Here is a 26,798-nt window from a genome sequence, read left to right as displayed (position 1 = left end):
ACTGAACCAGCTGAAACAAGGAGTGGGAAAATGTATTGTTTCGTTGAATAAAATAAAAACAAACTGTTTTTTTTCTATGTTCTCGGAATGGTTGTAGAAGAAAGGAAGCAAAGACAAGGTATGCAACTTAATTGAAAAATTGGCGTACTGTTCTTAGGATCAATTTTCTCATATTTGAGTCTATAATTATAAACCTAATTTGTATTCTAGTCATCCATTAAAATTCGAAAAAAAAATAAAGAACTAGATTCTTCTGAAATAAGTGAAACAAATGAGACAAATGAAATCTCTAAATCTCCAGAAGACTCTGTGGTCAGCAATGAAGACGTTCCTACTGTTGGAGGTGCATATGGTATTTGTAGTTGTCATTCAACGACAGGGATACATCAGACTGCTTGCAACGAATTTAATGACAGTAATGGTAAGATATATTACATTATGAAGGAATAAGTGTCACAAGTACTAAAAAATCTAATAATATATTTAACAGAGTTAAACTTATGTTAATCTCATTATTTATGAATGTATAAATAAAAACAAACATAACATAGGTTACCGGATAACTTCAAAAAATAGTATGTTCTAAACATCCCAACCACGAAGATTTTATTGAATTTTAAGGAATTGGATAGGGGCAAAATATTCTTACACAAAATTAGCGAACGAATAACTTTGAAAAAAATATTATTATTTAAATTCGAAGTGACCGGCCACCAAATACTGACTGCCTATGCCTCCATCAACACATAAACGAAATCAAAACAGTATTCGCATTTCAACTAAACTCGCTCTACCAATTCTGATGTGATAATAGTTAGTAGCTACTATTGTTGTAGATTTGCTATGGTGGAATAAAAACTATGTGATTACTGAAGACAATTTTAAAATATCAGTCGCTAGTAGAATTCTCTCTTGGTTTTCGTATGAACATCCAAGATAGAATGAAACAGGGAAAAGCTTCAGTACTTTTTAGTTTTTTGATTTGAAAATGTCAAAATGCCAAATCATTATTTGTGGAAAACTGTATGTTTCAAATTAAAAACATCATAGGTGTTATAAGATTATCAAGGAAGATTATAATAAAAATATGAAATTTATGAGTTATATATTTTCACTAAGTGATTAAGCATAATTTACAAATGTATTAAGTAATAGATAATTAGAACCTTAAAGTGTTGATTTTTTAAGATACTATGATCAAATATAAAATAATTTATATTAAGTATAGATTATACTTAATAGTATTATAGTATTAATATACATAGTTAATTTCGTTAATCTATTTTCCTAATTCACATCCTCACAATGAATAAGTATGTACCAATATAATATATATATTTTGTTTATAATCATTATTTCCATATTTATTAGATAACAACCATGGTGAAGGAACATCATGTTCAAAATCCAACGAGTTGACTTGAAGTTTTTGGCGTAGGTAAGACTATACTTGGTTTTATTTGAGTTAAGAGATTAATATTGTTAGTATAATTATTTTGTGTATTGTTTCAGAGAGACTACAATGTTCATGAAATAAGATAGTTGGATTTTATGTGCCCAACGGCAGTTGTATAGATGTGTTAGTATATTAAACATTTGTTATAGATTAAATAAATTCTTACACTAATTGATGATGCACTTTTGCTAAATAGTTAAATTCTGATCGAGACGAAAACCAATTTTAAACAAAAAAATTACTCTCAAATTTACTATCTAAATCAACCTTATGTTAAAAATTACGATACGAAAAATGATTATTTTGAGGATGCCTTACTCATATTTGTTGTTATATGCGCAACATTTTAACATAACAAAATTACATCCAGTAGTTCACGATTAGCATTGGTTTCATTTTTAAATTTTAAGGTGACAACAATATGTGTGGTTTTGGATGATTTTTTTTGATGATAAAATTTTGAAAGAGTTTCAAATTGAATTTAAAATAGAAGTACCTAGGTAGTTAAACATTATTTTTACAACATAAACTGTTGAAGAATAGCATTTTGTGTAATAAAACATTAAATATGTTGTTTACATCCTATTAGAGAAATGTTTCAGGTCATAAATGAGTTATGTATCGAATTTCAATGCATGTTTACCTGTGTATTAAGCGGCTAGTGTTGATATCATGTAGATGAATTACCTTTTACCTAGATAGTTATCTGACCTTGATAAATGATGTACAAGTTATCTAATGTAGAGGCGTCATTTCAGATTTTTTATGGCATGCAAGGTTTTAAGTGGGTCATTTTAAATTGTCACCAGACCATATAAAAATATATATACGTATATACACACTATCCTGTTCTTGATCATTTATATATATCATAGACAAAATCATCGCAGCAACATAATTATAATCAATTTATATATCATTATTTTAAATTTAAATGTGGATATTGGTGATTCTTAAGTTAAACAAAAATATCTAGAGCTTCTTTTAGATTGATGTAGTTACATTTTTTTTCAACATTAAGTATCATTCATTTAGCTATTCATCACCCATTGTAGCGCTTAAATATGACTGTTGAGTCAACAACAAGTGTTGTCTTGTGAGCGTGAAAGAACCTTTCACTTGATGCCGTTGTATGAAATTGATAAAGTTGTTACAAATGAAATTATATTTAAAGTTTCTACAAAAGCGAAAGTAAAATCTTTCTAAATTTATATAAATTATAAAAATAATTTTTAAATCGTGTATGTGATAATTTTCAGTCTAGGGTACACCATAACGAATATTTTATTTAACCATTAATGCGATTTCACCATGCTTTTACAAACCATTTCAGAATCCTAAAAAAAAGTTAGTTAGGTTATGTATTAAATTATTGAAAGGATTCTAGTGGTTGCCTTTGTGATTGTGTGAATAATTCGGTTCCAATAGGGTAGTCCTAAAATAGTGCAATATTATAACTAAAATAACGCATATAAAAGTAATTATAATATTAATTTTATACCATTTTAAAAATATATATTTCTCCAAACAGTACGCCTTTCCAATAAGTTCCTATTTTTACCTGATATTATATTGTGAATAGTTACAATTGACATAAAACTCTTTAAGGACAACATTATAAATTAACATATAATGGAAGGAGGTTTCTCGTCAAAATCATGATATTTTTAAAATAAGTTTTGTCATGCATACAATACATTATCATAGTTACTAAAACTAATTTGATATTATTATAGGAGGGTTACCTTCTTATAGAATATATCTACTTTCATTTTTTAATGTACCATACTCCTAAATCATAATATATATATATATATACTACAGTATTGTCGAAAGAAAATAAAATTATGTATTTTTCATATCGTAATTTATAATTATATACATTGTCAGTATTATTTTATACTATTAATATTGTCAATATAATATATTATTATTGAATAAATATAAATCATAAGCTTAATAAATTTATTTTTTTTTAAACTTCTATGTTTATACAATAGGTATTGTAAAAAATCGAAAGTCTAAAAATAAAAAAATAAAAAAATAAATTTAAATAGAAATACGAAATTACTTTAAGAATAATGTGTGTTTAAACATAAACATCTTTAATGGTTTAACATTCCTTAAAAAATATTCTTATGATAACGAAAAACTATATCTGTAGGTACTTATTCAAAACAATCATTATTATGACCGATAAGTTATCAAGAATATAAATTAAACATTTATCAGTCAAGAAAAATAAAGTTGTGTCAATTTAACAACCTAAATAATTATTGGTATTTTCGACCATATAGACGCGGCATACGGTAAATATCTTGACGCCAACATCATGTAGTGTGTTACATCACGTTTGGGCAATAACGCCGGTCGGCGGCCGGACTTCAGATAGTATTCTAGCTATCCCAATAAAATATGATTGATTAATGGCTTACTTACTCATTTTAATTCTTAATTTTTTATTTCCTTACTTTAACACTAATTACTATTTATCTATCTATCTGTGTACCTCGGTTTTTCTCCTATTTTACGAGTTATTAATTAAAATATAATTATTAAATTAAATTTACCAAAATGATATATTTAGAACTAGTATATTGTTACCTCATTGTAAACTCTCAGATTAATATACACTTTAAATCATAAAATAGCAAGGCTGGGCAAGTTAACTATTTTTTTTTAACTCGTTAAGACAAGTTAATATAGAAAAAAGTAAGTTAAGTTTAAAGTTAAAAGTTACCTCTATTTTTTTTAACTTGCAAAAGTTACAAGTTAATTAGAAAATAAAAGTAACTTAATTTAGTTAAAAATAAGTTACTTTTTTTTTAGTATAAAATTAAGTATTATACTGTCTACCTTTTTTTAAGCTAACAAATAACATAATAATTCAATAAATGTCTTAAACATTTTAAATACATGTATGTAATAAATTTATTTACTGTAGGTACCAGTGGCGCACCTAGGGGGGTGCAAAAAGGTTTTTAGTATCCCCAAGTTAAAATTTAGCACCCCTTGTTTTTTATATATAATTATTATTATATACCTAATATTATGAATTTTATGTTTTTAAATGATAGGAAATTTACTGAAATATACTATACTGAAAAATGTATAACTGTTTGGTCGTATAATATAATTTGTTATTTATCTTTATTGAATATTGAAAAAGATTTATTCAATCAAATAAACACCGAAACTATTTTGAATAAATATTGCATGAAACCCAGAAAATTTATGCTGATTTCAAATCTATAAATTATTATTTGTTTGCGCCGCCTTCACTTGCTTGAGCAGTTTGATGAACGAATCGCGGAGTGTGTGGGGATAAATGACAATATTAAAAGAAATGTGGTATAAAGAGTATATAATGATCAATCGATTCGTAAACACAAAACATGTAATACGGAACAACGCCGAAGACGTCTCTTTCGGACGATTGTAATAATAATAATAATAATGATAATAATAATACCAACAAAATGATATAGCATAAACTATAAAGGGCACAACAAGTGCGCAATATACAAATTAATACAAATACAAAAATAAACAATAATAGGTAATATCAACGATACCGCTGGATAGATGTCGTTAATACGAATGGTCTGCGCGATCCCGCGAAGTTGCCAAATTATATTGTAGACAGCTCGGCGATGGTGAGTCCTTTGACCTCTTGAGTTACATGTCTCATACAGTCATACACCAGTCACACGAGCACTTCGTGGCTTAGTAGGAGTATATATGCACACGAAAATGCGAGCACATGTAGTTACGTGCGACGGATGATGTTGGGGAATCAAACCCGCACACAAAATAATAAACAATACAAACCGCCGATCGATGCAACTATAATAGCCCATAGGTAATATAATACGAATTATGAGGCCATCGACATACGGCACACGCTGCGATCGACAAAACGCACACAGTAAAACATAGAATTGTCAGTCGACACACGACGACAACGTGGTACCAAAAAAAAGGCGCACGACACCGGGTCACGGCAACTGTACCGGACGACGGTGGTGAATATACAAAGAGGCCGAGCCGCTGGAGAACCGGTGGTCAGCGATGCCGGTCGCCAAAAGCTCCGCGCAAGCGCACTTCGACGTCGGTCAGCAAACGGGGTGACACGACAAGTGTCCAAACGGTCACACTGTTGGCCGCGAGCGTGGGTCAAGTTCAAACATTATTTATTTAAAAGGATTATGAAATAAAAATGTTTCAATATGTTTCTGATATTGTAGTAGTAGAAATGTTGTTCATTTTTTTATTTTTGTAAAAAGTATTAATATATTTTTTAAAGTTTTGATGTATCGATTAAAGTTGGTCTATGAGTAGGGGGTGTGAGGGGCTGCCCCACACGGCCCTGTGATGTATTCAGTTTTAGCACCCATCGTTTTAGAGATCTAGTTGCGCCTATGGTAGGTACTAATATTTGTATATTATACTTTAATCAATGATGAAATCCAATAAAATAATAAAATAATTGTTATGTATTTGCTAACGTAAATGATCCACAACTATACTAAATTTTGGATCGTTGCATTAATATAAATGCAGCAATTAAATGTTAATCAGTATAACTACAGTATATAGGTATGAATGATTATGACGTGTTTATTGTAGAAACAACATACGTAAACCAAATGTCGTGCGAGACGCATACGTCACGTATGGTAGGACAATCCCCCACCATATATATATATACATTATTTAATACGTAACACCTCTTTCCTTATAAGTGAAATTTGATTTGTTATAAAAATATTTTAATATTATACAATTCTATTTTTTTTTTTTTTTATGATTTAAATTTACAATGTATTCTAATAATTATGTATTTCAAACTAATCTATAACATTGAATAATAATAATTATTATTATTATCTGCAAATGCATAATTCATTATTTATAATTAGAAGGAGAATAACGTTGAGGGGTCTTTCTTATCCTGGAGGGTCTAGGAGTTTGTGTATCAATCGATGCGATATTATGTGTTGGTGGTTCAGATTTATTAGAATCATTATTGGGTAAATCTATCATGCTGGTTGCAGGGGACAGCGAGTTGTTTATTTGGTTGTGTGGCCATATCTGATCAGTGTGTCTTATCCATTCTGAACCCTCGTCTAGTATGATGTTATGAGTGTTTTGACTTATGTTTTCTGTTATTTTTCCTTTTTGTCAATTTTCATTTTTATTTCGATAATCCTTAACTAATACCAAATCACACTCTTTTACATTAATATCTCTTTTTCCGGAATTTTTTATTTGTGTAATTTGGTTATTAATAACTACTTCTTCGTATTTGGGATTAATAAATCAAAAATAGTACGTGTTGAGCGGCCAAACATAAGTTTTGCTGGCTTTTCATTTGTGGTTGAGTGTACAGTATTTCTATACATCAATAAAAAATTATTCAAATGGTGTAATGATGTTGAACATTTATTAAAAAATTGCCTAACTATTTTTACTCCAGATTCGGCAAATCCATTTGAGGCTGGCTGGAAAGGTGCCCCTGTCAAATGCCTGATACCTAGTGTTTTGCAATATGACTGAAATTCATCGCCATTAAAACATTTTGCATTATCAGTTGTTATTGTTCTGGGAATGCCAAAACGTGCAATTAACTCAGACAGTTTTGTTATGACCGTTTGTGCTGTCATCGAATTTACTTGAAAAACTTCTAACCATTTTGTGGTTGCATCGACAATAATTGAGAATGTTTTGTTTTTGTACGGATCTAAGAAATCTCAATGCACTCTCGTCCATTGTCTTTGTGGCCATTTCCACGGAGTTAGTACTGACTTAGGAGGGTTAGGTCTTGCATTTATGCATTCATTGCAGTTTCGGGCCATATCCTCAATTTCTTTATCTATACCAGGCCACCAGAAATACGAACGCGCAATGCTTTTCATACTCGACATGCCAATATGACAAGAATGCAGTTCAGTTAGAATTTACTTACGAAATTTGTTTGGTATGATTATTTTATAGCCCCAAAATAAACAATCTTGTTCAGCTGTAATTTCGATTTTGCGTGTATTATATGAGTTTAATTCCGAATTTATTGAAAAGTCATTACTCCATGAACCTGTTTTTGTAGCGTGTAATACTCTAGAGGTAATTGGATCTCTTTTTGTTTCAATTTTAATTTTGTACAATCTAACGGAAATGGTGACTGTTCGTAAGCGATTTTTCGCATAAATTAGTATTCCTTTTTTTCTCCAAATATGTGGATTAACGGTTTGTGATCAGTCACTAATGTAAATTTTCTACCGTGTAAATAATCGTAAAATGTTTGTATGCTAAAAATTATGGCTAGACCTTCTTTTTCGATTTGTGGAAATTTGCATTCACTGTCTGATAATACTCGTGATGCATATGCAATTGGTCTTTCTGAGTGGCCAGGATAAGTGTGCGATATGATTGCACCTAGTGCATATGACGAAGAATCAACCGTGAGTTTTATGGGAAGTTTTTGGTCATAATGTGCTAACACGGGACTTGAGATAAGAATTTTTTTTATGTTATTATATGCTTGATCACATTCTTGTGACCCTAGCCATTTTTTTCTTGTCTCAGTAATGAGTATAATGGTTTAAAAATGTCTGCTGCTCTTGGAACAAATTTAATGTAATATGTTACTAAACCAAAAAATAATTTTAACATAGTTTTATTTTCTGGAACCAGGGCAGATTGTATTGCATTTATGTGCTTAGTTAAAGTGTGCAAGCCATGCTCATCAATTTTATGACCTAAATATTCAATTGAATTTTTGAGAAAACTACATTTGTTTTGTTTAACCCTTAAACCAACTTCGGATAAAACGTTAAGTAATTTTTTTAATCTATTATTGTGTCCTTCTACCGTTTTTCCCGCAACTATTATGTCATCTTGAAATATACCAATCCCTTCTAAGCCTGTGGTTGATATTTCCATGGCTTTTTGGAATTCCCCAGCTGAGCTTTTTATTTCGAACAGATTTCGAGTATAACTAAACAGGCCTTTGTGAGTATTTATTGTAGTGTATTTGCTTGGCTGATTTTGCTTGCTGACTTTGTTTTTGATATTTGAAGTCGGCTTCTTCCTTTATCCATCCGGCTTTATTGTTGATTGTAGATTCTTTTGCAGCAGAAATTTCCATAAAGTGCGATTACGTGATGCTTATTTTTGAAGCATCTTCCTCTAGTAATCGATCTTGAATTGGTCCCGCGTTCATACCCACAACAAAAATGTCACGGATTACAATTTGTAATTCCATTGAAAAATTACATTTTGATGCCAGATTCTTTACTTTTGCTCCCCATTCAGCTATAGTTTCGTCTGGTCTCTGCTTTGCATTGTAAAATGCGTGTCTTGATGCGAAGTATGATTTCACTGGCTTGTAATAATTGTTTAACAAACCTAATAGTGTGTCATATGTCTGAACGTCTGATTTGGCTGGAACGCATAAACTGAATAATATTTTGTGAACTTCCTCACTAATTGAAGATAGTAGTATAGCTCTCTTCTGGACTTCGTTACTTATTCCATTTGCAACGAAAAAATTTGTAAGTCTTGATTCAAATATTGTTATGTCGTTTCCAGATTCAAATGTTCCCGGTGAACCTATTATATTATGGAATTGAGTTATATTTTTGTTATCCTCATACATTTTATAAATATTTTAATTTAATACGAGATGAGTTTAAAAATTATCCTCGTCGCCAATTTTTTGGATCGTTGCATTAATATAAATGTAGCAATTAAATGTTAATCAGTATAACTACAGTATATAGGTATGAATGATTATGACGTGTTTATTGTAGAAGCAACATACGTAAACTAAATGTCTTGCGAGACACATACATCACGTATGATAGGACAATCCTCACCATATATATTTATATATATATATATATATATATATATAAACGTAACACTAAATATTATTTATTAGAATATAATTACTTGATTACACAATTTATAAATATTATTCAATTAATAGTAAGAATACAATATTTAATCAAACCATTATTGTATTTTACCATTTTAGTAGACAGTAGTTACCTAGTCCTAGTGAGGTGTATTTGCCATTTGGTATATCATATGAATATCAAAAGTAAAATAATGCAACCAAAAACTAAGCTTTTCAACATTCATACTTTAACTATCATTATAATAAAACCATGATCATTTATCAAACATTTCAAAACACAATACTTTCAAGTTTCAAAGAAAGCAGTTTGAAACTATGAAAGCTAGAATTTGAAAAATAATTATCGACGACAAGGGACAGACTCGAGACATACAATACGACAGTAAAAAATATGTTCCAAACGGCAAAAACTTTACAAACCTGTAAACACCATATAAAATAAACAAATTAATAATAACTCGAAATTGTTTTGCCCAAACGTGACGTCATATCATTAAACATGATGGCTACATAATTGTGTCTATACATGCATATGATAAGGCGCGTCTATTAGCTTATATGGTCGAAGATTGGTATTATCATTGATTTTATCATATAAGTACACTATATTTTAAAATCAATGGTATTATTATTATTACTTCTTAATATTTTAAATTCTGAGCGGAGTGAAAGAATGTATTAATTTTTAGAATGATGAGTTTTTTTTTTCTATTTTCAACTGTTGAAGCACTAAAAATGCTTAGATTTTTTACTTCAACATCTTTACTGGTGTTATGGACTAGCATCCCGCATTGCTTAGTTCAAGATCAACTGGATAGGTAGTTAATGTAGTTATATAGATATATAGTTAATGTAAATACCGCCTGGGTGGGCCACCATACCAAGGGCCGGTTATAGAATATAAAAATAATAGTAGATTATGGGATGCATAAGAAGGTGAGGCATTGCTTAATTATCATAAATGAAAGGAATTCGTGGAAATATATAACATAAAAGCTATTAATGTGTACGCTAATGGATATAAAGGGTATTATAGATGGGCGTTGTGCATACACAGGATGCGGGATCACGCACTATTAATGGAGAAGAGTTCCGGAAAACGATGGTCGGAATATGAATATTTTGACATGATTCAATAGTAGTACCTAATGTAACTATCGATAATGGAGCTGCACGGGATGCGCACTAACCTCGGGCGTGGGTAGTAGGCATTTACGTCGGGAGTTGGTGGTTATCGCATTCATAGGAACAGAAATGATATCGCATGAGAAGACCATATACGAGACCCCAAAACGAACTGTATTCAGACGTGATTTGACCAAGATCACCAGAGCACCTTTACGCTAGTTTGTTTTCTGTTTTGATTTATTTGGAATTATAATAATTCGTGCAACATAATATTTAGAATTAGAAAATAAACGAGTCAAATCGAATATTTTCTAGACACTTAGAATATTTTCATTGATCAAATTATGTAGGTTTTCTGTTTTGAACAAAATAACTTTACTTGTTGCAACTATTTTTGTGAATAAAATTGCATCTATCATAATTTCAACAACTTATTCGAGTCTATACAAGATTCACCTTATTCATCATTCTTGGTTCCTAACACCAGGGGTCTGTTTTATAAAAAACAAGTTGTATTTGACCATAGGTAAACTTGTAAATTTTATACTTGTGTTAAATTTGTGTTTTATTTAATATAAAAGTTGACAATTTGACATAGGACAAGTGAAAAGTTAAAAAAAACCTGGAAATTATCGTTGAAAAATTTGTATTCCGTTTCATAAACAACAATGACTAATTGTACAATATATTGAAAAGATTATTATAATGTGACTCATCCCCAAAGTATAGTTTTTAAAGTAACAATTGTTATTAATATAATTATATATATATTTTTACAATGTAGACGATATCCTCATCTTCAAATTCAGACAGCGATAACGAAATTATTATCATTTGTCGAAGAAGAATAAACGTGCATTACGCCAGCCCCCCCCCTCCCCCACTTCTGGAAAACATCGATATTTTACTGCATATAATTAGTACATAATTAGTATGAATTTGTACGCAACTCGTTCATCGAGAAAAAAACATTTTTGTGTGGGGGGGCTGGGGTAACGTTACTCCAGCCCCTCCCAACCGCCAAAACACTGTTAGTAGAAACAATAGATATGCAAATAATTAGTACGTAATTAGTATGAATTTGAACCACCATTTTTGGAATTTGTACGCAACTCGTTCATTGAGAAAAAAACATTTTTGTGTGGGGGCTGGGGTAACGTTACTCCAGCCCCTCCCAACCGCCAAAACACTGTTAGTAGAAACAATAGATATGCAAATAATTAGTACGTAATTAGTATGAATTTGTACCACCATTTTTGGAATTTGTACGCAACTCGTTCATTGAGAAAAAAACATTTTTGTGTGGGGGGGGCTGGGGTAACGTTACTCCGGCCGCTTAAGTAAACTACTTTTCTAATCGATTTACGTTTAAAATAAAACATAAAACATAAACTAAACTTTTTGATTTTGTAAAAACTCTCCAACCATTTGAACCCAAAATAATTTCTAAACGTAAAAAAGATTAAAAAAATTAGCTTCGTTCAAATGGTTGGAGAGTTTTTACAAAATTGAAAAATATAGTTTAATATGTTCCACATTATAACATACATTAGTATAATAACCACCTCGGCGAACTTGTATATGAACTGTGCTATGTGGGTTGCACTAATACCTAGTATAATGACACATCGACTAACAGTTATTGTAATTTGTATGATTAACTAGCAGACCCCGTGCACTTCGTTGCCTTTAAAAAATGTCAACCCTTTATAAAATTGTGATTATTCAAATCCTTTTTGATGTAACTTGCAGCATTAAGTGCAATTGGTATGCAATCTAGGGGGACCTATCGGTTCCGCCAGAATCGACTTTGCCAGTTCAGGTAGTCTAAAAACAACCTCAGATCGCATTGCGCGACAGCATATAAAGTGGACACCGTCGATTAGCAGCTATTAGTACTACTCAGCCTACTTTAAAATATTAATTGCTACTTATTATTTCTCCTATAATCAATAGCAACCATTTTAAACTAACGGCAATCAATAATTATTATAACAGCTTTAAAACCCATGGCAACCATTTATAAACAAAAATGTCCAACGTAAATTTCAAAATCTCCGTAATTAATAGAATTTTGGATATTCATCACAAATTAATAATTACTTGTTTAGTTTATCAAATCTGTAAAGGCTTATCCATTATAAGGCAGATACAGTAAACTTTTGGTATGACGAACGTCAATGTCTCGATTTGTTCGCATGTTGGACTCAATTTAATTCAATGATTTACTACCATATTATACATCTACACTTAAAAAATAAAATTAGGTACTTACCTTCTTTTCCATCGTCCTTAGTAGATATTATTTTATCTTTAAATTTTAAAACAGCTTCAATAATGACTGATGCTGGAATAGCTGGTTTTCGACCAGCCATTTAAAATTTTAATAATTCTATAAGCACTCAAAAATAAAAATTATTATGAGTACCTATGATAAGGTATTCTGGCTTGGACAATAGTCCAAGGTATAACTCAATAATTCCTGAAGATAATATTGGTGGAAATTTGTCAGAACGAATACATAATAATTAATGATAGTAACATTAAGGTTACCTTATACTCAGAAAATGAACCAACACGTAAAAAAAAACAGTGGTATTGAAAATAATTGCGAAGAGTTCTGGAACCGAAGTTTGAAAAAACAACGTAATAATAATTCTTACTTAGTTCCTAATACACATCTACGTCATTTTTATTTAAATAATTCACGTAACATAAAATCACTTCCTATTTTTAAAAAAATGGTTCCCGTGCCGATGAACTTAAGAGTTGTAACCTTTTGGATTTTGGTAGAGTAGTACTGTGCTTTTGATGCCATAGCGTCGATTTTTATGATTTCATATTGTGATGACAAACCATAAAAGGTCGACCAATTAGGAAATAAAAACAATTTACTTGCTTTTATTTCATAAATTGTCAAAAAAGGTATAACAGCGTCAACGTATAAAGAAAGAGCTGACATTTTAATACGTGAATTTAAACCTGGAATAAAGAAAATGACTATAATTTACCAATTGTATCATGTCATACAACAGCAGCAACAATAGTAAAATAACTAGGTATGCTTAGATGTTCCAACTGTTCTAACTGTTACACTTCATACTCCAACCCAATTTGTAAAAATGTTTCACCGACACCAACAACAATTACGTATATAACTTTTCATACATCCAGCAACAACATAAATGGGTTACAAGAATTTTTTGTATGGAAAGATTTAATGACGAAAACGTTTAGATTTGTGTGCAGAACATCGCTGAAAATGAATTTGAATCATATTGTAATGGAGGAAAAAACCATAAAATCCGTGGTATCTAAAATTCATTTGGTCATAGAGATACTAAAATGGGAAGGTAAATATATTAAAATTAGTTATATTAACTTACTACAAATATTATATTTCGACAATGTTTGAGTTTTAATTTACTTATTTTTCTTCATAAGATAAACTTTTTATTTTGTTTAAAATATATTTATACCGTAGATTTATAATATATTTGTATCATATTTTTCTGAAAAACTAAATGTTTAATTAGAAGTCTAATGAGGTGATAAAAATTAATATATATTTAATTTTATTCTACAACTATATAGAAGTTTCAAAAGATAATAATTAAACAACCGAAGTTGCTCCGTAGGTAGACATAACATTAAAGGATATACCACAAATCATAAGCTATTAAAATATAACTTATGAGTTACGAGGTGAATGCGCTTACCGAAGAGGACTAAGCCGGTTGCGTACATCGGTAGGTTAGGTTAGGGTGTCCTTTGGACATTTTTATCTTGTAGCAATAACATTATTTGGATAGTTTCAATTCCTCATATACAATATAATAATTTACAAAGGGTCAAAATGGCTTAAAAATGCATGAGTTACCCAACATCTAATACAATTTCAGCAATTCCAAATTCCGTTAAGGGGTGGGATGGGGTGACGTCACTCAAGGGTAGATTTGAAAATGGAGGGTTGATATGCGTCATACAAATTCATACAAATGGCGTACAAACGAATGACGGTGAGGAATTCCAAATTCCGTTAAGGGGTCGGCTGCGGTGACGTCACGCCAGCCCACCCCCTTAGTTTAATTTATAATTTAAAAACCAAGGTCATACAAATGGGAATAATGGTCATACAAATACATACCAATGGCGTACTAAAAGATGCTCATGATAAACCATCAATTTTACATATGGGGTGGGCTGGAGAGACGTACGTATTGCTACTGTAGTTTTCATATTCCTCCAACATAATATCTGTAACATGGTCCCTAGCTAAATTACATAAGGCAACACACGCTTGAAATATATTGCAGGTTACTTCTGGTCCAAGTCTCATGTAATTTAAGCAGGGAAACTTTTATTTTAAAATTCCAAACGCATTTTAAATTATTCGTCTTGTTTTTTTATGTCGACGAATAAATTAAAGTTCTGATGCATCATTTGGGTTTCTTATGGTAGGCGGTATTAGCTAATCCCTTAAAGGATATGCACTATCACCAAGTATAATACCATTTTCAATTGGTCTTCAACCTAAATTCTATTTTAGCCATAATGAACTATTACGTAAGACTCTGGCATTGTGTACTGAGCCTGGTCAGTTTGCTTATACATAATACAATTTCATGTTTGGTCCACAAACTGCTGTACACGTAACAAAATTATTGACATGCCTATAAACAAACGCAGGTTCATTTACCAATGGTGCGTCAATTTTAATTAAAGTTCCATCAACGCAACCGTGAACTAAAGGTTTTGAAGCTATACTTTAGAAGCGTTGAACAAACAGTAGTTACCATATTATTAGGCCGTCATACTAATTGTGCCAAAAGTACCTCATTTATAGCTTTCGTCACATTTCTTACTACACGAAAAACAGTAGCTTTTGATACACTATGAATGTCACCAATGTCGTGATACTAGTTACCACTTCCCAAAAAATGCAAACATAAATGTATTTGTTGAATAGGGTATAATGCATGATTTCTGTTTGTATGATGGACTAGAACAGTGGTTCTTAATGGGGGTGGTACCGCCCCATTGGAGGCATTTCGGTATCTCTGAGGGACAATAGTTTTGAAGGGGCGTTGATGGGGCGGTGAGCTTTTCAAACTCGGAGATTAAAAATAATACAATTTATTAATATTGTATAAAAGCACTACAAATAATTTAATGAGAAATCAGAATAGTTGTAATTTTGGTTTTATTGCATCACCACTCAATGTATAGTGACCGTTTTGGAGAGAAAAATAAAAAATTCTACATTTGAGTGAAAGAAAAACATTTTCTAATGAAGCAATGAAGCCATCAAGATTAAAAGATAATTTTCACTGATCACATTTTTCAGCTCAAAGCAGAAATTTAATCAAGATTTCAAGATCTAATTGAGTTACAAATCTGTAATTGGATTTTAGATCATTTTCGTTTGAATCTGTAGAAGATCTCGAACCTCATTTACAAATAGAGTTTATCGATCTTAAACACGACTGTTGGCGCTGAAAATGATAGCGATATGCTAATGAGCGCGGCGCACGGTAACGAGGAATGTCTTATCGGTCTGTCCACTTTTTCCCATCGTCCCCGCACACCACTCCGTCCTTTGTGTTTTAATTGTCAAATTATTATACCTGAGTATTATTTATTCTCTTTGTTTATATGTTCTCTGTGTTAAATTAATGGGGCTTTTGCCGTACGATTATTATTTTATTACCATATATTCCTATCAATTTATTATTATTATTTTTGCCATATTCTTTAGGGTAGAAAACGATTGCGTACGTTTGTCCTTTTTGGCAACACGATTGCGTATGTTTGTAGATGGGTTAAAAGTACCCTTAAGAAAAAATAAATAAACACGATTGCGTATTAAATTGTATGCAACGTTGTCAAATTAATTTTTTCATCGTATATAAATAAATTTAATAAAATATAATATAAAATAATAATAATATAAAAAATATCGAATAAATTAAAAAGTTCTAAAATAATTTTAAAAAAAAGTTAATAGTAAAAAAGTAATTAATGAATTAGTATCTAAGTTTAAATTTCGATTCCTTGGCATCTATAGCCTACTACTTTTAAATATTGGGTTACATTCTTATGGATTTTTTTATACTCATCATAATCCTTTATGGTGCTTTGGATTCTGTTTAAGTCTTGTTTTGCCATTTTCTTCACTCTCCCATTATTAACCGATTGTATAATCGCTTATATATTATTACTAGATTTCGGTATTATCGGTATAAACACTCAGCGCACTACAATCATCAACGATCGACTGAAACTCAGAAAATACCGTATCCGTAACGGATATAACGATATTTCGTTATATGTGATATCTTTAACAATAAGTTAGATAGTAAAAGCGATAAAAGTGATAAAACGCAATGTATTTATTAACTTTTTCTAGAGCTCTTATTCAGTTATTCACTCGTGCAGATATCTAATACGAAATTATCGTAATAGTACATTATATCTATATTTATTATCGCTGTAAGAGCGCTTTCAGACGAGACACTTTTGGCCGGCTACTATTGTTATGAATACACTCGTACACACGAGACACAGACACGGAGTGTGTGTCGCGCCACAAAAGTTGCGTGTCCCATCACCTCTAGCCGCCGGACATTGTGTTTGTCCTAATGCGAACTGCGAAGAGCATGCGAGTCCTAATTATGCAGATAAAATAATTAAACAAAGAGCTCGCACTATGAATAGGCGTCTGGAAAACATTTTTATACAATTTTAAAATCCTAACCCTGGTCATATGTGGCATATATACCGGTATGAAAATTGGCAACAGCGCTTAAAATTTCGTACGCAATCGTTTAGTTAAAAATCAGGTAAAATCGTACGCAATCGTGTACCTAAAAAAGGTATCGCCAATAACGAACGTACGCAATCGTGTTTTACCCATTCTTTATTATCTGTAATTATTTTTTTTCTAATTTCTTGTTATTGGCGTCGACCTGTCTGCCGGTGTGTCGTTTTTTTTTGTTGGTGTGTGGTCTTTTTTTTGGTGTGTGTTCGCTATTAAAGCATCACCATTTTTTGTCTTATTGTTAATCGCCAGTACGGCATCAATTTTGTATATTTTGTCCTCGCCATTGCGGCAAGTTGTACCAAACGTACTTACGTCATGCGCTAGTAAAGTCATATTTATTGAACAATATACTCCACCACACCACCCATAAGTGAGTCATTATTTTATTCCTAAATTATCCCCGCACACGTCTCGCGAAGTCAACTCGACGTTCTGAGTTAACGAGGTTGGTCTCCGTGCCGCCGTCAATACCACGTCAGTCGTTGATGAGTGTTTGCCGGCACGCATAAGTCCGCCAGCACCCGCCGTGGTGTGTGAGAGGCCGCCAAGGCCATCTAGTGTCCATCACCCACCTCAACACGCACTGTCCTCAACATCTTAAGACTTCAGTAGTGTTAAGTTTAGTTTAAGTCTTGTCCCTGGTGTTGTAAGCTCTGTGGTCATTGTACCAGACCGGATCGACCACAGAGACCCCTGCCCATAAATAAACTGTCACATCCTCTTTTCCATTGTACATGATCTGTCCACGTCGTCGTTGTCGTAGTGCTCTTCATATTGCCTATCTTACGGAATATAAGGCGTCGGATTTTTAGTTGCCTACCTACGCCCCGCAACAGAGTATTATTACTCAATTCGCTCTCGGACGTCATCGAGTGGTCCTTCGGATAGCCCCAAAATTGTTGGGCACGTACAACGACTGTGAGGCACAACTTGTTTTTAAGCAGGTAAAGACACTTATTCACAACTATGGCGACAATTTAAATTGTTGCTTCTCTCTTTCCTGTCAACGTATCTAGTTAAAAAAGGATTCAGTGTTGTTATTCAGCATTTGACGAAACAAAGAAATCGTGGACATTTGCAACAAAGGTGATCTATAGGTACAATTTTTATATTTTATAATTTTTTTTTTTTTTTGTAAAGTAAAGTAAAATATAACCATTACTATCTAAAAATAAGAGCTTTTACTTTAATTAATAATGTTATAATATACTGTTGAATGAATAAATAAATATATATATTTATAAAAAGAAAATTTGATTTTACATGAGGGATGGGGGCGTTAGAAGTTGGTTATTACGATCGAAAAAAAGGTTAAGAACCACTGGACTAGAAGATGCCCTATACAGCTAATAATATACTCCAACATCACTGAGTTCATTCTAAACCGTTCGTTGTGTTCATATTCAGCCATAAAATAATTATTAATTCTCGGATGGAATATTCTTCACGCGCGTTACGCCAGCCTAAGGTGTTCTTATTCTCCTTTGAAAGGTTTTTTATTTTTTATTTAAATTAGTTCTGCTTACAAGTGTGAGCAATTGATATTTAATGATGATAAACTACGACACTACGTCAACAGTTATATTTTATTCAAATTTCTGGTGTAGCGAGATGAGAGAAAATATGGTTTATATAGAATTATTGAAATATTCTAGTTACTATATTGTACTCTTAAAATTGAATCTGGTAAATTAAAGTTAGTTTAGGTGTTAGAAAACCCTAACCAATATATATTAAATATTAATAAGCTTGGAGCAGTAGTAGACTGGCTGTGGTGGCTGAAGGGCAATCCCTGCCTTGGGCTGCTTGAATAAATTTGGGCCGATAACTTATAAAACGTAAAAGTCAAATAACAGTAATACTTCATGAATAAATTTATACGTATCGACGTCAAGTAGATGACAATTATTAAATCAATAGCTGGTACATATTAGGCAAAATAAAGCTTTGTTATCTATTTGGTGAGCAATTCCAAATTCCGTTAAGGGGTGGGATGGGGTGACGTGTAACCATCCCGACAAGGGTAGATTTGAAAATTAAGGGTTAAAATGTGTCATACAAATTCATATAAATAGCGTACAAACGAATGACGGTGAGAAATTCCAAATTCCGTTAAGGGGTGGGCTGGGGTGACGTTACGCCAGCCCACCCCCTTAGTTTTATTTATAACTTAATCACCAAGGTATAAACTTGGAATGTTCCATTAATAATTTATTTTCTAGCTGTAATATTTCTTGCGTTTCTTTATAATTTTGTTTTCCAACCATTCAACTCGAAGTTCCAAATTCCTGCGCTTTAATACTGTTATTGTATCCATATCATTATATTGTTTTTAAGAACTTGCTACCATCACTCTTTGTTTTACTATAAAAACATTTATAATGATGCAACATAATAACCTTGATTGTTTATACTTATGTTATTAACCATTACTAGTTATATGATGCAAACTTACATTTTTCAGTATTTTTAACATTATCATTTAGTGGTACATTTGAAATTAAACTAATGGTTGATGTTTCTGCTGATGAATTAGACTGATCAAATTCATATCATTAAATGTACTTGAATGAGCCACCACATTCTCATTAATATTCTCTAGTTCAGTCACATGTGTATGGTCCAAGGAATTTTGTATACCTACCCTGTACAACTAGCGCTTGTCGACCAATTATGTCTAAAGCCAATTTATGAGTTGTGGTAAGTTTGCAATTTTTTCCTCCTGCAGAGCCAGTTTTACGTCCAATTTTAAGCTACAATAAATAATTTGTTTAAATGACCATCCAGACTTATATTTATTCCATACATGAATATAGATTAAATACTTAAGTAGAGATTACAAATATGTAAATATATAATATTTACACACAACTGGTATGTACTAATTAATTTAAATCTATTTTGCAACATAAAGTTAGTTATGTGTAAAAAAATATATTGATTCAGGGGGTAAATGTACCGTTACAAATCATGGGAGGAAATTTCCAAATACCGTATATTATTATGCTTTCATATTATGCACCTTAACTTTATAATGTAAATGTAACTAAGTAAATTACCATTGCTTTTTTCTTATGGTTTTGCCAGAACGTATCACGAATATACGTCCAATCATTTTCTTTATTTTCTGATAATTTGTGACCCACACTTTTAGCAGTGCCTAAAACTTTTTTTCAAGCCTTTTCTTTGTCTTGGTGGGTAAGTTTTTCTTGAAAAAGCTCCAAACAACACATATTTATGTTCCTTAATAGATTCCAGGAGTACCTACTTCATTAGTTATTTTGGTTATATTAAAAATTTTAAAGTTGAATGATTTCTTAATTCTGATTTATTGACTTCTTCGCAGTGATGAAAGAATCTGCAATATTCTCGCAAGGAGACACAAAGTATCTCGGTTTTACTCGAAATTTCCCTGCAGTGCTGACATCTGCGGTAGATTATAAATATAATATAAAACTCATAGTATATAATATTATAAAATAAAGTTTTAAACCATGAACTAAGATATACTATATAGATTCAGTGGCGGTTTTGGGATTCAATTTTGACTGAGGCGACTAAATATTAACATACATATATACAACAATTATATACATTTACATATATATATGTATATAATAAAAACACAAACTTATAATACATTAAACAAATTGACATGTTGAAAAGATTAGAAAGTGATTAGTAGAATAGGTAGTAGAGATAGCAGATAGACGACAATACAAGCACAGACTATGATTAAACAATTCGATACGAATAGAAGATAACTGCAGTGTTGTAATTGTACGTCGTTTAGCTGATTTTTACGCAGTGTCACCAACACTGATGATAATTCAATAATTATTGTGTACTTTTTCGGCCGAGCCAATGTTTACATGCCGCCTCAATCGTCGCCTATGAAGTGCATGTGCTATGCGTACGGCTCGTGTGCGTGCGGGATCGTATTATTCAGTAATATTAAATACAACTACACGTGAGAGGCACCGTCAGCGGTCGCTCTTACGGGTACGGTTGGAAGATTACGAGACCACAGTCGACACCGGGCAACAAAATCGCGTATAATTTTAGCCTGAAACAACCTGTGCCCCGTGCTCCGCGTAGTCCTTACACCCGTATAAACTGATACCATATTATTAATTACTATTAACTACAGAATGATGTTTGTATTAAAATCTAATATTCTGTTTTGACATTTTTCTATGACAAAATTCAGAACATTAATAATATATTATACAAATGAAAAAAATATATACTATGTCTAATTTGTTTAAAAAACATATTCCTCTTACTAAATTTTTAAGTGAGGCACCGCCTCACTTGCCTCACCCCCAAAACCGCCACTGTATATCTAATAATACAGTTAATTAAAAAAAAAAATAATAATAATAATAATAATAATAATAATGTATATCTTAAGCGTCGATTACATTGAGCGAGTTTACAAGCTGATAGTTGGCTATTTAAGAAGCGGACTAGTCGGCTAGTGCGATTGTAATGATTACACGCAAAACGTGTACTACTCGCTCAGTAGCCAACTAGCTAGCGAGTAAAAACCACGTGTACTACCCCGAGGCGGTTTGCCGTTGTGAATATTAGGTACCTACGTTTTAATTAAACTAATATTACGATTTTTAATCGACATTTCTGCTTGTAACTACTGTTAAAATGAAGTGGAACACAAGTAATATTATACAATTTCTTAATGTGTACCAACAGTACCATTTGTTATGGAATATAAAAGATAAAGACTATTGCAACACAAAATTAAAAAATGAAATTTTCCAACGTTTTTATAATGAACTTAATGAAAATCAGTTAATTGGAGAAATGGATGTAAAGCAATTGAAGGCTAGAATCAAATCCATTAAAGATGTGTACAGACAAGAACTACACAAAATTGAAAAAAGCAAGAAAAGTGGAAGTGGTACCGAAGAAGTTTATTCACCAAAGCTTGCTTGGTTTAACGAAGCAAATTATTTGTCAGAGGTTTTGAGTACAAGAAATAGCAAATCAAATTTGGTGAGTAAAAATTTTTATTTTTAATGAATATTTAGGTATTTATAAATTAATAATAATTAACAGATCATTTTATATTTATTATTTAAATTGTTATTCCAACTTTCTCCCACTGCCACGGCAGAGGATTTTCTTCTATGAAGTGGGTAGCATATGCTCGTCTGACATCCTCAGCAGCACGTTTGTAATTATTGCTGCCTAAATTATTAATAGGTTGCAAAATGTTTGCATTTTCCCTCCATAGTCCAGGTGTTATATTTCCAGTATTTAAATCCTCTCTATCTACTGCTTGTGAAGGTAAGTAATTTCCTGGAGCAGTCTTTCGTAACCAATTATGAAGACTGCAAGCTGCCCAAATTACTTTATCAGTAGTTTCGGGTTTTAAATCTATTGGTCTTGAAAATATTCTGAATCTCCATGCAAGTATGCCAAAAGCATTCTCAACAACTCTTCTGGCACGTGAAAGACGATAATTAAATACCTTTTCCATATCACTTAGCCCAGTTTTACTATAAGGTTTCAAAAGATTTGTTCTTAAAGGGAATGCATCATCTCCAATAATAACAGCATGGTCAGGTATTCCAAGAGTATTACTTTCCATTGCAATATTTAAAGTACTATCTCTAAATATTGCGCTGTCACTTGCGCGTCCATTGCCACCTACGTCAATATAAGTAAAGCAATAATCGGCATCAACCATGGCAAATAATATGATGCTATAGGTTTTTTTGTAATTAAAGTAGGTTGAACCGGAACAAGGAGGTCTTTTGATAATTACGTGTTTCCCATCAATGGCCCCGACACATCTAGGGAAATTCCAACGTTGGGAAAATTTATTTTCGATTTCTTTCCATTCATCAACTACTTTAGGTACCTGCAAATAATAAGATTAATAAATTAAATCAGTTAACATATTATTAATAAATAATAAATATTATAAAAATAAATATATATGTGTAATATATTATGTTATTTATTAACTCATCGTTGCGAAATTTATTTAATAAATCTACTTTATTTGTGCATTATCATTTTTGTACTATTTCTAGGAGCTATCGCAAAACAGTGAAGAAATAGAGCCAGATGAGGACGGTCAAAACTGCTCGGAATATGATGTGTCTAACAACGAAAGCAGCTGCCCAAAAGAACTCCACAAAGAGAAGCAATCAACAGAAATGAGACCACCAGCAGCATCAGTGAAAAGGGTCAAAAAACGAGTAGTATCCGACGAAAACTCAAATTCTGAAATATCAGTCGCGATTCAGCAATTGGACAAAATTGCACAGTCTGCAGCAGAGGAGAAGCCATATGACCAGTTCGGAAAGTTTGTGGCGGCCGAGCTTCGTCAGTTGCCGCAGCGACAAGCAATTTTACTACAACAGGAAATTCAGAATTCTATCATTCGTTCTAAGCTAACATCTTTGGAGCCTACAGTTAATTTAAATTCCCGAGAAGCAAGTCATGTTCCATTTTCACCAGTCCCATTTTCACCATCTTCTGACTATTCATTGTCTACCTCCTCAAATGACGATGATGTTTTAAAACAGGTTATGTTTCAAACATTTGGACCAAGTTCGCTGTAATACTAAATATTTACATATAAATATTGTAACTATATTTTTATTAAATACATTTCTTTAAAAAAACGTACTGTTTTAGTTCGCAAATTAATTGAAAATCATGTTTTATATATTATTTTCAATGGTAAAGGGGGGCTTAACCTATTTATAGTGGTTTATGTATTTTTTTTAGAATGTAATTTAATATATTTTGCATACCTATACCTGTAACTACCTACAACTGTTTAAAAAAATTCTTAAAAAAAATATTTGAGTAGTATTTAAAATCAATTTGAAAAAGTATATAGAATACTACTAAAAAAAATTTGTGGTATTCGAATATTACTTAAATACTTGTAATATAATATTTGAGACAAATTTTAAATACTAATGTATTAGTTATACAAATATTATTTTTTTTATTTCAGTCTTGTGTCAATTTATCTTACATTACAAGAAATATAGAAATTATTTTAAAATGGCATTTTTAAATTAATTTTTACATACCTCAATGAATGGTCGAAGGACGAAAGAAATCGCCGATAGCACTTCAGGCAAAAATATCGATATAGTCGATTCGGGAACTCGAAAAAGGTATTGCAGAGACTTAAAAGAATCGCCAGTTGCTAGATAACGTAGTGTTACTTCAAGTTTTGTGATTACTGGGATTGCCATTCTCATAACTGTATCTTCTTTTTTGAGCATTCCATCTACCATCTTCAGTAAATCTTCAAAATGGGTACAGTCTAATCTCAAAATATTGCGATAAGCTGAAGCGTCTTCGTCCTTCAACTCTTTCAGTAAACTGCTCGATGCACCATACATCTCGCGTCTGCCTATCCATTGTTTCACCCATATATTTCTTTGCCTTTTCCGCTTTTCTTTTTTTTTTAACTCCTTTTTGATAGCATTAGCTAAAATAATGACACCCGCACGTACAATTTCCGTCGACATTTTGTCGACACTGAAACCATAAACGCCAGCGAGTAGCGAATAAAGTAGACCAGCTTTCAACTTTACTCGCGGATAGTTAACAATCTGCTAGTTGGCTAGTGAACATGATTACACTAGGCGAGTTTACTAGCAGATAGTGAATTTGCCAACTATCAGCTTGTAAACTCGCTCAATGTAATCGACGCTTTAGTTCATGCACCTACTGTACTATACCTTATTTTTATATTAAAAATTCACAAATATAACATGTAATAATTATTAATGAACTCAATACAGTTTTATTGTTCACACATAACTATTATCTATTTATTTTAATATAATTATAGATATTTGAAAAATAACATTATTTTCTTTTATATCTTAGATCACACAAAGTGATTTTACAAATTAAAAAAAAACATCAAACAGGGAAAAAAGGTTTTTTAGTTTAACAGGTTAAGTATCTTAAGTTTGACTCACGGTTCTCCTCGACTCTACTTGTGTGATGATGAGGCGTTTGTTTGACTCGTAGTCTGGATAGGTGGTGATTTCCTCGGACGGCGAACACTGATATTGTGTCAAATAAGCAAATCAGACAGCAGCGATGTGTGATACTTCTCTCTGGACTGTTTGACCTGGCTTTCACACTATATCCAGCCACAGCGGAAAACTATATTCGAATACTGTGTTCACGGAGCCTATTTATCGACTATCTCGATTGCCGCCGTGAACAGAAATGGTGATAATGCATACTCACCTTTTGGTGATATTCAATGGTCTAAATTGTTGCTACTGATAATTGTTCGTCATGGTCAACTTTGCTGATGACATGCTTCATATTGTAGGTATTGTTTATACATATTACTTAATTAAAAGTCATTAATTAATACTAATACACACTGGTTAGTGATCGAATGCCTGAGGCACGCCATCTGTTGTGGCGCTAAGTGTCAAGCTCATCCAACAACACATAGTTATTTCTCGGTCGACCGGCGGCGCGTCTGTACGCGTCGATATTACTGATTCTTCGCGTTAATATACCACTGGGCGCGCTAGCAATATTGATAATGTCCGTTAATATGAGAATATATTGATGTGTACTTACTGTATCGTTACAAACATTTATAATTTGTATTTTTTATGGTGTTATTGTTAAGGTAATTATAGATTTAGACATATAATAATAGCGGAATATGTTTAGAAGGTTTTTGCAGTTACTTTATATTTATAAGTTATAACAATATATATGCCATTATCAACATGGATAAAAATAATATTTTATATTTATTAAAATTCAAAACTGTACTATTTAACTTGTAAAATGTCAGCACGGATTACATAGGATGAAATAATAAACAAAGATATTAGGTATTTAACATCTCATTTATTTATGGAAGAAAAATATCACTATTCACTAGTATTAAAAGAAACTTATACACTTTTAAGAGCACTGCTGAGTGTAAATAAAATATTAATCAAGTTAAAAAAAAAAAAAACTATGTAGGTAATAATAATATAATGATATAAACATAAATAAAAAACATTTTAAGTATTAACATAATTCATAAAAATTAAAATAATAAAACAAGCAAGTATCAGTCCACATGTTTTTAGTTAAAGAATAATACATTTTATTCAGTCTATTGTTTACTTTTTAGTTTCTGTTTTCCACATATTATAATTATGTAATTTTATGTTTATCACTTACAATAAATTTGTTAGCTGTTAGGTTTTTATCCTGAAAAGATGAACGAATTATCGTAACTGCATTTAAGGTGTTATCACCTACCCCATTTCTTTTTTTGGTCTTAACATCGTTGACAATAGAAAAAGTCCGTTCAGCAGAAGCATTACTATGAGGCAATGTTAAAATCATTTTGGCTAAAGTGCAAATATTATTAAATTTTTAATTGTCACTAATAAATCTTTGACAATGCCAATTTCGTGCCACATTTCTGCAATACT

The 26,798-nt window shown here is 31.6% G+C and overlaps 3 protein-coding genes across 4 annotated transcripts in view; 2 read left to right on the top strand and 1 right to left on the bottom strand.

Moving 5' to 3' along the window:
• Positions 1-1,631, top strand: part of LOC107165895 (G-protein coupled receptor 158 smog) — a 52,412-nt gene extending 50,781 nt beyond the window's left edge. For both annotated transcript variants that reach the window (XM_015514332.2, XM_089217363.1), the window contains 4 exons: positions 98-118; positions 211-421; positions 1,372-1,438; positions 1,513-1,631. In XM_015514332.2, coding sequence (XP_015369818.2) covers positions 98-118; positions 211-421; positions 1,372-1,424 — 285 coding nt within the window. In that variant the 3' untranslated portion in view covers positions 1,425-1,438; positions 1,513-1,631. The remainder of the gene's footprint in view (positions 1-97; positions 119-210; positions 422-1,371; positions 1,439-1,512) is intronic.
• A 6,981-nt stretch (positions 1,632-8,612) lies between these two features.
• LOC149062043 (uncharacterized) lies at positions 8,613-12,880 on the bottom strand. The gene is made up of 2 exons (XM_089215189.1): positions 12,781-12,880; positions 8,613-9,067 (listed from the first exon to the last, which is right to left on the bottom strand). The coding sequence occupies exons 1-2, from the start codon at positions 12,878-12,880 to the stop codon at positions 8,613-8,615; spliced, it is 555 nt and encodes a 184-aa protein (XP_089071315.1).
• Positions 12,881-21,744: 8,864 nt separating this feature from the next.
• On the top strand, positions 21,745-24,563 carry LOC149062042 (uncharacterized). Its single transcript, XM_089217368.1, has 2 exons — positions 21,745-22,344; positions 23,391-24,563. Exons 1-2 carry the CDS (start codon positions 21,991-21,993, stop codon positions 23,922-23,924), a joined length of 888 nt encoding a protein of 295 aa, XP_089073494.1. The 5' UTR covers positions 21,745-21,990; the 3' UTR covers positions 23,925-24,563.
• The last annotated feature ends 2,235 nt before the right edge of the window (positions 24,564-26,798 follow it).

This window comes from Diuraphis noxia, unplaced genomic scaffold, assembly GCF_037042655.1.
Source record: "Diuraphis noxia isolate RWA-SAM2 unplaced genomic scaffold, SU_Dnox_SAM2 contig0001, whole genome shotgun sequence".
NCBI classification, from domain to species: Eukaryota; Metazoa; Arthropoda; class Insecta; order Hemiptera; family Aphididae; genus Diuraphis; species Diuraphis noxia.
Note: the sequence above shows the minus strand (reverse complement) of the source record. Positions and strands in the feature narration are given on the sequence as shown.

Coding starts and splice junctions, on each gene's coding strand:
- LOC149062042 (XM_089217368.1), top strand. CDS start 21,991: ATGAAGTGGAACACAAGTAATATTATACAATTTCTTAATGTGTACCAA. Junction 22,345..23,390: donor GAAATAGCAAATCAAATTTG/GTGAGTAAAAAT, acceptor TACTATTTCTAG/GAGCTATCGCAAAACAGTGA.
- LOC149062043 (XM_089215189.1), bottom strand. CDS start 12,880: ATGGCTGGTCGAAAACCAGCTATTCCAGCATCAGTCATTATTGAAGCT. Junction 9,068..12,780: donor TAAGGACGATGGAAAAGAAG/GTAAGTACCTAA, acceptor ATAATATAATAG/GTTCACCGGGAACATTTGAA.